The sequence below is a fragment of the Hakea prostrata genome, chromosome 7 (assembly GCF_041222555.1).
Source record: "Hakea prostrata isolate BN-2017 chromosome 7, UWA_Hpros_2, whole genome shotgun sequence".
In the NCBI taxonomy this organism is placed as follows: Eukaryota; Viridiplantae; Streptophyta; class Magnoliopsida; order Proteales; family Proteaceae; genus Hakea; species Hakea prostrata.
Genome location: NC_142606.1, coordinates 28,284,973 through 28,298,253, shown reverse-complemented (window position 1 = coordinate 28,298,253; position 13,281 = coordinate 28,284,973). Strand labels below are relative to the sequence as shown.

General features: G+C 37.1%; 1 protein-coding gene across 3 annotated transcripts in view; it reads right to left on the bottom strand.

The window, feature by feature from the left end:
* LOC149010848 (vacuolar fusion protein CCZ1 homolog B-like) overlaps positions 1-12,405 on the bottom strand; it is a 45,383-nt gene extending 32,978 nt beyond the window's left edge. The window contains exons 1-3 of one of the 3 annotated variants that reach the window (XM_089164037.1): positions 12,152-12,405; positions 11,839-12,046; positions 10,040-10,133 (exon numbers count right to left, since the gene is read on the bottom strand). In XM_089164037.1, coding sequence (XP_089020163.1) covers positions 10,040-10,133; positions 11,839-12,020 — 276 coding nt within the window. In that variant the 5' untranslated portion in view covers positions 12,021-12,046; positions 12,152-12,405. Of the gene's footprint in view, positions 1-10,039; positions 10,134-11,838; positions 12,047-12,151 lie in introns of those variants that run through there. The other 2 variants (XM_089164038.1, XM_089164039.1) reach the window with 2 other exon arrangements.
* Positions 12,406-13,281: the final 876 nt, after the last annotated feature.

The following is a 13,281-nucleotide window of genomic DNA, read 5'->3' as shown; positions in this document are numbered from 1 at the left end:
AAACAAGTCAGAATGTTGAAACAGTCAAAATTTCAGTCGAGATGGTCGAAATTTCGGTCGAAACCTCCAAAATGGTTGAAATCTCCAAGATTTTTGTCGAAATTTATAACTTTTCCGAAATAATTGGAATTTCATTTTGTTTTTGAAAAATGCAAACATTTTGACCAAGATTGTCGAATTGTCTTCTATGCTACAAGTTGGACTGATCTGCAGGTTTTACATTCTAATTTTACATCCAACCTCCTTTCATGACCGTCTAAATATCATTTATGGCCATCAGAATTGGACCAAACTTGGAGTAGACATTCACCCCACCAATGCTGGCACTCATGACTCAACCAAATTTGGAACCTATGCCTATTGCAGGTTTTGCTCATATTTGAATAACGTCTAATTTAGCCTTTTTCTTTTGAGTCATGGATTCATTTTGGGGCTAGGTTAATCTTGACCTAGACTCTCATTATTGTCTTTCCACCTCTCTTTCTTTGGCAGCCAAACTGAATGCAAGATAGGATTGAAATGGACCACTCATCCCTCACCCATTTGGCATTATGGATGTGAAAACTCAATAGGATTTGAATAGTTCTTCACATTTTTGGACATGCAGAGGAGTTTTATTTGATGTTGTATATTAGGATACAAGCAATACAATTTGTGTTACATGTGGACTCCATCTCAGCCACAAAGTTTGTGTATGCTTCTACCAGCTATAAGGTAGAAGCTCGAAACAATTTGAACTCACAAACAAATTTTAAAATTTGAGAAGTTGTTCTCGCAAACAAATTTTAAAATTTGAAAAGTTGTTATCCATTTAAATTTGAAAATCAAATTCGAAAACAACTAATAAGAGACAAGGTTTGTTATCAGTTTTGAATTTGAAAAATCAAATTCATAAACCTTGGATAAAAGATAACTCTAACAGCCCCCCTCAAGATGATGTGGGCCATTGTCATAACTTCATCTTGTCACGAATTTGGTTGCAAACAACGGCTTTGACATGAGATTGGCAAGCTGCTCTTTGGTGGAGATGAATTTTATTTGAAGGTATCCTTGCACAACTAGGTGCCATACAAGATGGAAATCCATCTCAATGTGTCTCATTCACTCATGGAATAGAGGGTTGGCCACTAAATACGTTGCACCTTGATTGTCAAACCGTAAACCAGCGGTTGAGATGGGCCACACCACCCAACTCCTGAAGCAGAGAAGATATCTAAATCAGCTCAGCAACGGCACTAGCTAGGGCTTTATCCTCTCATGACCTAACATTGTCCTCCAGCTCCTTGATTTCCTCTCAATCCTCTCCTAACTATCAACAAAACTTTACATTGAAGTTATCACCAAACAACTTCTTGCTATGGAAAACCCAGCTGCCACCACTCCAACAAATCCACAACCTCCTAGGGTTCATTGGCGGCACTTCTTTGTGTCCTCCTCTAACAACTTCAACAACTGAAGATCCAACTCCCATCTCCTATCCAGCTTACCTTGACTGGAATCACAGGGATCAGCTGGTCATGAGCTGGCTTCTATCTTCTCTCACGCTGGAGGTTCTTCCATATGTTGTTGGACTCAAATTGACCATGAAATCTAGACTGCCCTTTGAGACAGCCTTCGGCACTCTCTCCAACACGAGCATTCTACAACTTTATATGCAGCTTCAAAACACCAGTAAGGGTGAAAAAACTGTTGCCACATACTTGCACAAAGTCAGGTATATTTCTGATTAGTTAGCTGCTGCAAACAAACCACTTCCTCTGAAGGACTCAATGCAATCATCTTTAGCAACCTAGGTGCTGATTTTAGTGAAATTGTTGCTGCCTTTGCAATTAAAATGAGCCAAGTTCCATTGATGATCACCATCAGCCATTAATCAATTTTGAACTTCAGATGAAGACTGCTGAGACTGTTGCTGACGCCAATCTCTCTCATGTTTGACCGGATAACTAAAAAGGTAATGTTAACGATACCAACTCTCAAGCAGGCATTCTCCCTAAACCACAACCGAACCTAGCCCTATGTCTGGTTTTCATAACCAAGGGCATAGAAACAACCAGCGAGAACGCTGCCAGATCTGTGGGAAATTCAATTACACTGCTAGTAGGTGCTATTTTTGGTACAGCCCCAACACTACTTCCGACACATCTTCTCCTACACCCCCGGCCAACATGGCTGGGCTTCTATCCTCTCAACGTATGAAGGACTGATAACTAACACAACTTCAACAATCATCTACTTATTCGGGTACAAATTGGTAATGGTCTTGGCTTACCAATTTATCATATTGGTTCTTCTACTTTCTCTACCCACACCCATCAGAAATTTCATTTTTTTAACCATTTGTACATTCTTGATATCGCTCTACATTTATTATCTGTGCTTCATCACTAAGGACAATTCTTGTTTCTTTGAATTTCACCCATATCACTTTGTTATGATGGATCAGGTGACGAAGGTGCCACAGCTTCAAGGGTTCCTTAGAGATGGATTGTATCACCTTCCTAATCTCCATTATGCAAATAAAGTTTGTTCCAGAGAAGCCAACATCAGCTCCATCAATGACCGGCATGCTTGATTAGGTCATCCACACAGTCATACCGTTTGTCATGTAATTCAGTTTAATTCTCTACCTTCTTCGTCAAATAAATCTAGTTTGTGTTCACCCTGTTTTATGTGAATAACTCATCGTCATACCACTCCCTGGAGCATTAGTAGAGAACCCTTGGATTTAATTTTTAGTGATGTTTGGGGACCAGCCCCACCTTCTTCTATCAATGAACATTTTTTTTTTTCATTTTCATTGATGATTATTCCAAGTATACATGGTTTTATCCTCTTAAAAAGATCAGAAGTTTCTTTAATTTTTACTCAACTCAAAACCATGGTTAAGCATCAATTTTCCAAACACATTAAAGCTTTTCAATCAGATTGTGGTGGAAAAATCAAATGCTAAATATTCTCCACCAACAGAGTATAATCCATCCTATAGCCTATCCATACACCAATGAGAAGAATGAGGCAATCAAAAGAAAATTTTAACTTATTATCGGTAATGGCTTAATCCTTCTAACCCATGCTTCTCATCCTCTCAAATATTGGCAAAATGCATTTGACACAACCACTTACCTTATAAACAGATTACCATCCCTGTTCTCATAAATAAAGCACCTCATGAATTAGTCTTTTAAACCATGGTTAAGCATCACCACAGGTGGCAATCTATCTCCAGCTGTTGGCCGTTAAATATGTTTTCCTTATGAATATAGAGCCCTAGCTAATGCCACCACTGAGCTGATCTGGATCTCTTTTTTTGCTTCACGAGCTGGGTGCCGCCCCGTCTCAACCGCCAGTTTTATGGTGTGACAATCTTGGTGCAACATATTTAACACCCAACCTTTGTTCCATGCATGAATGAAATCATTGTGAGTTCTATTTTGTAAGACATCTAGTTGCACAAGGACACCTTCAAGTGAAATTCACCTCCACCAAAGATTAGCTTACCAATCTTGTGACAAAGCCGTTATCTACAACCAAATTTGTATTTCTTCATGACAAGATAAAATTATTCCAATGGCCTATATCATCTTTGAGGGGGCTGTTGGAGTGATCTGTTACCCAAGGCTTCCAGATTTGATTTTTCAAATTGAAATCCGACAACAAACCTTATCTCTTATCAGTTGTTTTCGAACATAATTTTCAAATTCAAATCGATAACAAACCTTATCACTTACCTATCATTTTTTAATTTGATTTGAAAATCACATTGATAACAACTTTTCAATTTTCAAATTTTGTTTGCAAGTTCAAATTGTTTCAGACTCCTACTTTGTAGCTAGTAGAAGCACACCAAAAGTTTGCGGCTAAGTGAGTCTGCATGCAACACAAATTGTACTGCTCACACCCTAATATACAACTATAAATAAAACTCCTCTCGCAGTCGCAAAATGTGGAGAACTATTCAAATTCTATCAAGTTTTCACAAATCAAATTCAAAGACCTTGGACAACTTTAATAATGGATTTAACATAGGTTATAAGAAAACTAATGTCCCTTCATCCAGTGCCTACCAGGCAAACTGATGGTTTCAGATTAGGTAGTGAATGAAACCTTCTCAGCATACAGCATTACAACCATGACCTCAACTAAAAGCACATGCTAGTCTGAGGATGGAAACATGCATCCTCGTAAAAAGAATGAGGGAAAGACCTTCAAAGAAAACAAATAAGGCTGCAATTAACAAATAATGACGTCCAAAAAAATAACCTCCGCAAAACTAGATCATAAAATGAATATAATTAAAAAAAAAAAAAAACTAATCCAAAAACCAAGGGTTAGAATCTCTCACTTTTACTAGTAAAATGAGCTTTTCAGAAAAATAAATAAGAAGATCAGGAAACTTTTCCAGAGCATAGTTCTTTATTTTTTAACTGCAGCTGACAGGTGCAGTGGGAAGTGACCAAACCAAAGGGGAATGGAGATGAGAAACAGTGTTTGTGCTTACCCCACAATGCGAGACCATAACTACATCACTGAAGACCTAAAAAGTTGGAACCTCAAAGTAGACTAGAGATTGTCACTTCTAGACATTGCCTAAAGTGCTTTGGGTGATAGCCAACGATATGAAAATCAGTTCATGGCTTCACGCAGAGCTTCTAGTTGCCCTTCTAAACAATGATCAAGATCTCATTTTCGAGGCTGGTTTCAGCCAGCTGGAAACCGAAATATAGCCAAGATGGGTCGAAATCATGTCGAAACCAGGGAATTTTTAAGTTAAAACTCAACACATAATTGGCTGGTCAAAACTGGTCAAAACCATCAAAACTTGCAGAAACTGTTGAAATTGGTCATAACTTGGCCTTTATTGGTCAAAACAACCAAAATTTTTGAAATATTGGTCAAGAGTCAAAACTAGAAACATTTTCAAGATATTGTTGTGAAACCTGGGACTTTTAGAAATAACCCATGGATTCATCTCAATTTCTTAGGAGACCGAGATTTAACTGAAACTTCAGCCCATCTTGATCAGAACTTGAACCATGGTTCTAAAAAGCAGTTCGGTGAGAGATGCTCTTGTTCTCTTTTCTATTTATTTATTAATTTTTTCCTTTTCCCCTATATAAACAAGTTTTACTGAAGAACACAAGCAACAATGATAGAGTCATAGAGATAGTAGTAAAAAACCATGCAGAAGAGAAAGGCCTGATAAAGCCATGCTCTCTGCTTATCCCCAACTTGACTAATTTATCAGCCAATGAATAGCCAACCGCATCCTCCAAGAAAGAGAGGAAGTCATCACTGCTAACTGCCTGGTATTAGATGAGATATATACACATCCATGTTCCACCTGAATTGCCACTCATCAAGTTTAGGATTACGACTGAATATGACTGAATTGGAACTCTATAGGTCCATCAAATTCAGATTTAGATTTGTAAATTAATTTTTTGGATCTTTGAGATCCTGCTGATGGCATTACCGCAGGTGGGTTCTCATTATTTTATTTTTTTTCTGTCTCAGGCAGGGTATGCACTCCTCCAAATCTTCGTAATCTACTTCTCTTTGATACAATTTAACCCTTAAACTTAAAAAGAAAAGGATAATTTTCATTTAGACCCCCTAAGGTTTGGTCCAAGTCATGTTTAGTCAAAATAAAATGACACTTTGTATCTACCTCCCCTGAGGCATCCAGAAAGATCAATTAAAGGCAAATTGTCATTTTTATGACCAGAATACCCTTAGATCTATTCTACCGTTAGATTTGCATCATATCATCACAATTAGATCCAACAATGGAAATCAAAAGAGTAGGGTATGTGTGTAAATACATATTGTTATATTTACAACAAAGGTTTAATAATTCATAAATTTACAAAATAAAATTCCTAAATTAGATTGACATCTTGGAACATAGGATCTTTAACAGGTAAGGGCTTAGAATTGATAGATGTTATGAGGAAAAGAAGGATTAATATAGCTTGCATTCAGAGAGACTAGATGGAAGGGTAAAAATGCTAAAGAATTGGATGACTTTAAACTTTGGTATACTGGGGATAAAACTAATAACAATGGAGTAGGTATAATACTAGATAAAGATTTTAAGAATGATGTGATGGATGTTAAAAGAGTGGGTGATAGGATTATTGCTATTAAGCTTGTAATGGAGAAAGAGACTGTAAATATAATTTGTGCATATGCACCTCAAGTAGGATTGGATGAAACTCTAAAGTTAGAATTTTGGGAAAATATGGATGGATTAATGCAAGGAATTCGTCAAGGAGAAAAGATTATCATAGAAGGAGATCTAAATGGACATATTGGAAAAGATCAAAGAGGCTATGAGAGTGTACATGGAGGATATGGTCTTGGAGAAGGAATGAGGAAGGCATTTCAATTTTAGATTTTGCTATTGCTTTTGATCTATCTATTGTAAATACTTACTTCAAAAAGAGAGAGGAGCATTTAATTACCTTCAAAAGTGGATATCATAGAAGCCAAATAGATTTCTTCTTAACTAGAAGGACTAATAGATTGTTGTGCAAGGTGCAAGGTGATACCAGGGGAAAGCTTAACTGCACAACATAGACTTGTAGTCTTGGATATGTGTCTAACCCCAAAAACTCATAAAAGGTGCAAGGTTAACTATCCCAAGATAAGATGGTAGAACTTGAAAGAAGAGTGCTTGAAATCCTTCACTAATGAAGTAGTCAAACAAGAAAAGTGGGATTTTGAGGGGGACACTAATGTGATGTGAATGAGAAGGTTGTGTATCAAGAAGGTGGCTAAAGATGTCCTAAGTGAGTCAAAAGGAAAGCTCCATTTTAATAGAGAGACTTAATGGTGGGATATTGAGGTTCAGGCAGTCATTAGGAATAAGAAAGCTAGTTTTAAGACATGGAAAAGAACTAAGGATGTTGAGGATCTTCAAATGTATAGATTGGCTAGAAATGGAGCTAAGAAAATTACAAGAAAAACAAGGGAGAAGAATTATGAAGAGTTATACAACAAGTTGGGCACGAAAGAAGGGGGGAAATCTATTTAGAAGATAGCAAAAATAAAGGATACGAAGAGTATAGATCTTGACCCTATCAGATGTATTAAAAATGGAGATGGTAAAGTACTAGTATGTGATGAGGACATTAAGAAAAGATGGAAAATCTGTCTCTCTAGTCTACTAAACGAGCATGCTTCAAACACCTGTGATTCAGACAATTATACCATTCACCAAGGCACCAATTTTCAAACATATATGTAGAGAATTTTGATGTCCGAATAAAGGAAACACTACGGAAGATGAAACCAGGCAAGAGACAAGGCCCTAATGATCCTAATAGAAGTATTGAAGAGCTTAGGAACCCGCGAGATAGTTTGGTTGACTAAGTTTATTAGTAAGATTATAATGACAGCGAAAATGGCAAATGAATGGATAAGAAGCATTGTGGTTCCAATTTACAAAAATAAAGGAGATGTTCAAAGCTGTAATAACTATAGGGGCATTAAATTGATGAACCATACTATGAAATTATAGGAGAGAATAATTGAAACCCGCTTGAGACACTTAACCACAATTACAGAGAACTAGTTTGAGTTTATGCCGGGAAGATCTACGACGGAGGCTATTTACCTAATTAGGAGACATATGGAAAGGTATAGAGAGTGTAGGAAAGACTTTCATATGGTATTTATTGACCTAAAAAAAGCTTATAATAGAGTTCCTAAAGTGTTAATTTGGCAAGTACTCGAGAAAAGAAGTGTTGCAAGTAAATACGTAGACATAGTTAATGATATGTATAATGCTTCAGTGACAAGAGTAAGAACAGTGGGGGAACAAAGTAATGAATTCCCAATTACAGTTGGACTACATCAAGGATCAACTTTAAGCCCATATTTATTTGCACTTGTAATAGATGAATTGACCAAAGACATTCAAGACGAGGTCCCTTAGTGTATGTTTTTTTACTGATGATATTGTGTTGATAGATGAGACTCAAGTGGGGATTAATACCAAGTTAGAATCATAGATAATAGCTTTGGAATCAAGAGGCCTTAAATCAAGTATATCGAAGAAAGAATATCTAGTTTGTAACTTCAGTCATGATTGGGCAGATGATGAGGTGGTGAAACTTGACGATAAGGAGATTTCTCAAAGTGATTGTTTTAGGTACCTAGGTTCAATCATAAATAAAAGAGGTGATATAAAGGAAGATGTTTTCTAAAGAATTAAAATAGGGTGGATGAAGTGGAGAGGTGCGTTTGGGGTCTTGTGTGATCAACATATTCCATTAAACCTTAAAGGAAAATTCTATAGGACCGTCATTCGATCAACTATGGTGTATGGTGTAGAGTGTTAGGCTGTTAAAAAGAATTATATAGATAAACTCAATGTAGCAGAAATAAGGATGTTAAGATGGATGAGTGGCAAAACTAGGAAGGATGAGATAAGGAATGATCATATTAAAGTCGGTCTAGGAGTTGCTCCCATAAGTGATAAGCTTCAGGAAAGTTGTTTGAGGTGGCATGGCCACATTCAACGGAAACCTATAAATGCCCTTGTACGGAGAAGTGATATAAACCAGATTGAAGGAACCAGAAGAGTTAGGGGTAGACCTAAAATAACCTTAAGAAAAGTGGTGAGAAAAGATATGCATAGCTTAAGCTTTGTATCTAGCATGGCCTCAAACAAAACTAATTGGAAGGCAAGAATCCATGTAGTTAACTCCATTTAGTTGGGACAAGGCTTATTATTGTTGTTGTTGTTGTTGTCGAATCCCTTAATTTAATCCTTCCGCCTCCACAGGCACTTTCCCTTCTTGCTTGTGGGCCAGAGAGACCCGATTAATCAAAAGACCAAACCAATCTTAGGATCTGCAAATCGACACAAAGGATAGATACCATGGCCAAACAGTCCAACAAAGGACTAGACAAGAGCACCGATACCCTTTAAATCACAATACCTTTGCACCCTAAGGTAGCAGGGAGCGAAATGAGTATACAAAACTACCAACATTCAAAAGGGTTTTTTCCCACTTTTTTTTTTTTTTTTTTGTTGGGGGGGGAGCGAGGGAGAGTTTAAGACTTGCAAGACCTATCCACTTCTCAAACTTTGGCTTTTTTCTTTTCTTCTAACTCATTTCTTAGGCACTTAGTAATGAAAGAGTACAACCCAAAATTTATAGAGGAAGAAGAAGAGATTGGGGGAAATTCAATAACGAAAATCTCAGAGAAGTGGACAACACCAAAAACCAAACACCCTTTCTATTCCCTGAATATCCCAACAAAAGGAAATTCTCCAACACAAAACCCCAAGTATAATCACCACTAACAAGAGACAAGAAGAAAAAAAACCCACTTATGAATCAACCAGAGAGTAGATAAAGGATACCTATATACATATACCTATTACCAACCAATCCATTTTGAAGCATACGAATAACACATCAAGATGAGTGAATAATCAAGCAAAAAAGCAACGAGTAGAAAATTAACTAACCACAACTGGTAGAGCTCTCTCCAACCTAAATCCAGTATATTGAAATAGCAAAGCGGATTCGGCCGATTATAAACTGAAGTGGAGCACACCCCTCATTTGCGAACAATGTTCCTTTGTCTTTTTCATAGTTCTAAATCTATATACACTTCACCGGCACTTCTGGATCATTAGGTTTGTTTATTTTGTATTTTCTATAGACGTAAGGTTCCCAGTGCGTGGTAGATCAGCAGCACAGGCGGTGAACCAGCCTAAGAATAACTATTGAGTGATTCTATTTTGTAAATTTATAAATTATTAAACCTTTGAATGTAAATCTAAAAATATGTATTTACACATATAGCCTACTCTTTTGACTTCCACCATTGGATCTGATTGAGTTGACATCTAACAATAGAATAGATGTAAGGGTATATTGGTCATAAAAATGACAATCTGTCCTTAATTTATAAATTTATATAATATATAACTATCATCTACAATATCAAATAGCCATATTAACATATTACTAAGCATCGAAACCTCGTAGGAAAACAATGTGAATAGAATACGCACCATCACCATCCAGATATCTGGCTCTGCCTGATAGAAAACATGGGAGTGCCTCTCTGCTTCAATGACTTCACAGGCAGCTTCAGGAGAGAAAATTCTGCATAAAAATGGTGTTACGCTAAAAACTTGCAGACAACATGAAACAAAAAGAATTAAAAGAAACAAACTAAACCCTGAAATCAAATCAGAAAAATAGGAAAATATCGGTTACATAAAACTCCTCATAGAAGGGCTTCAGCTGGAAAGGCAGGGAAGTAAGGAAGCAATTTTAGAAAGAAACTGTCTTTTGTTGCAAAGGAGTTGAGCATGTTGATCACCTTTTTCATCCATGCCTCCTTGCCCTTAGAATCTAGAAAAAGCATTAGACCTCATCAGGACTTGCAATGGAGAGAACTCTTCCCTTTGCCAAGGAGTGCCTTTGGTTCATGATAGCCTTCTCAGGTAGCTCTATCTGTGGTACCGCTGGTAAGCTAGTGTTTGAGGCTACTATTTCTCACATGGAATATCTGGAGAAGTACCTCCAATTCTCGTGTTATTGATGTAATTTGGATACCCGCCTTTTTTCTACATTTGCATGAAGCTCTACTTGCTTCCCAGTTGATCCCTTATTGATACCCCATGACAAATATGGAGCAAAGGTGAATCTCTTTTTTTTTTTTTTTCAAAGTCCTATCAAAGAATACCAAAGTGATCACCGACAAGGAGCCATCATTGTTACTTTTTCATAAATAAATTTCCTCATGTGGGATGCCCTGTTTGCTGTGTAGTTCTCCAAGATCTTATGTTCAGGGGATGGTTTTTTCCATCCTAATCCATTCTTCTGTTTCAAGCTGCTTCAGGTTCCCATATTGTCATAGCTATCCCAAAGCTATTTCTTGTTTCATTTAGTGTATTTATATGTTCATAATTTTATACAATGCACACTGTCATCTCTCTCTCTCTGATTAAATTTTGTTTTGGCCATCCAAAGCAGTTGGGCTCTTTCCAATCCAAGTACAATGCTCACTTAAGTTCTAACTATCAATGATTTGATCCATCCTCTTTGGTATCTAATTTTATCTTGGCTATCCAAGTAGAAGTTGCGCTCTTTCTAATCCAAGTATAACGATCACTTAAGTTCTAGCCATTAAAGGTCTGATACATCCTCTTTGGTTTCTACAGAAAATATGAACAAGAAGCAATTTTTCACTCTTTAAGACATTAAAATCACTGCAAAAGGAGTATAGATGCAAAAATTGGATAAATTAGTGCTTCTCAAATGCAAATATTAATCAAAACGTTTCCTTACTCTTATGAAAAATCATCACTTTCATATATACAGAAACATAGTGTTCCTTAAATGAAATATTCAGAATGGTCATTAACACAATATACTTTTTGTTGAGAGAAAAATATTAGCAAAAGAAATTATCTAAATAACAAGCATTTGCTTAGGTGTAGAAGCATTTCTTGTTGTTTCCACCAATAACGAAATTTTGGAGAATTGAAGTACACCGTTAATCATTAAAGAGGATTCCACCAATTGTTCGTCTGCTGGATAAAGAAATCCCCAAGACCATTAGCACGCTGCAAATACATTCGTAGTAGAGAATATAATAGGGCTCTGTATGGATATCATATGTTCACACTCTTAGAAGCACTAACGCATATTGTGTATGAACATGCAAAACATAGAGATTTTAAAACCCAATTGGTAATGAGGATTTCTTTCTGAATCAGAATAATCAAACTTTCTGACAGACACACCTAAGATTAAGTTATATGAGCCAAGGATTGCAGAGAAATGCATAATCGCTACTAACCTTGTAAAGGTAATGAGTCCTTCACTAAGCCCAATTACAGAAAGTTGAGTGGAGAAAGGCAAATCAGCAGGAAAGAAGAACAAAATCTTGTCAAGCTCCTGTCCTTCATGCTGTCCTCTTCTTAGATCAAATATACAAAATTGAATTCCGTCACCACCATTAGTGGCGGACGATAACCCCATTATTTAACTCCCAGTTTTGAACAGAACTAGTTAAGACGAAAAAAGATAAAATTAATCAAAAGCTAAATAAGATTCACCGGAAAAACAGAAACTAGAGACAAAAAAATGTTACGAGTATCGAAGAGAACAACCTGGGAAGCGTACTTGAGATTTAATTTGACCTCTCCAGTCTCCAAAGCTATAAAGAACGTAGAGATTACAGAGCGAGAGAAGAGAACCAGGTGGAAATCGACTCTCCGGACAACATTTTCAATCCAGAGACTTGATCCACTGGTGCTTTGAAACTCCAACGTGAATGATACGTCTGGAGGATATTCGAAATCGATGTTTATTTTGAAAGATGTTGACTTATAAGTTTTCAAATTGGTTACAGTCATTAATTTGGTATAACTAAAGCACTAGATCATATCCCCTCATAAGTCACAACTAACCGTCCAACCTCTGCAATAAAGGAAGCTCATACCTCATACTTGGTAGTCGCTAGACTCGCTACTGCCAAACCTTCTCCGGTTCATCCCAGGCCCGGCTGAGGAGTCGAGTTGGTTCCTTTACCGACGCAAAACCCAAATGTTTAGCACTACAAATTTACGGGTGGATTTCATGCTGATCCCATCCATTACTGTGGGGCACATAAGCACATTGTTCTCCCCAGACCCCAAATTTAAGAATTCTTTTTGTAAGCCATGCTACTGTTAAAATATTTGTCATCATCAGGTTTAAATCTGACGCCTTAAATCAAAGGCGCACAATGGACTTACAAGTATGATTCTTTTAATTTAAATTTAAGGATTTTAGAATTGGCAAATTTACAAAAACATGAATTTGTAAACACCATCACCAAACCCATACCCTAGATGCTTGCTATATTCTTTCAAGTGATTTTGGGTGTTCTAGTACCAGCTTTATGTGAGTTCCTCTGTATGCATTTTCTTCAATTGGTGAGTTCTTTTCCTTGATTTTCAATGGGAGTTACGTTGAAACGTGTGAACTAGAGTTCTTCACTTTCCTGCAGATTAGGGCTGCAACAGGGCCAGGCTGGGCCGAGCTTTTGCAATCCCAAACCCAGCCCTCTATATTCTAATCTAAGCCCATTCACACCCTGACCTAATTCAAGGCCAAGGATATTGTTCTTGACCCTAAGCCCTATAGGGCCAACCCAAGCCCATTTCTGCCTTAATTGGCCATGTCCTTAGCCCTGATTGGCTCTGTCCCTAGCCCTGATTGGCCTTATCTCTGGCCTTAGCCCTATTTGGCCCTAATT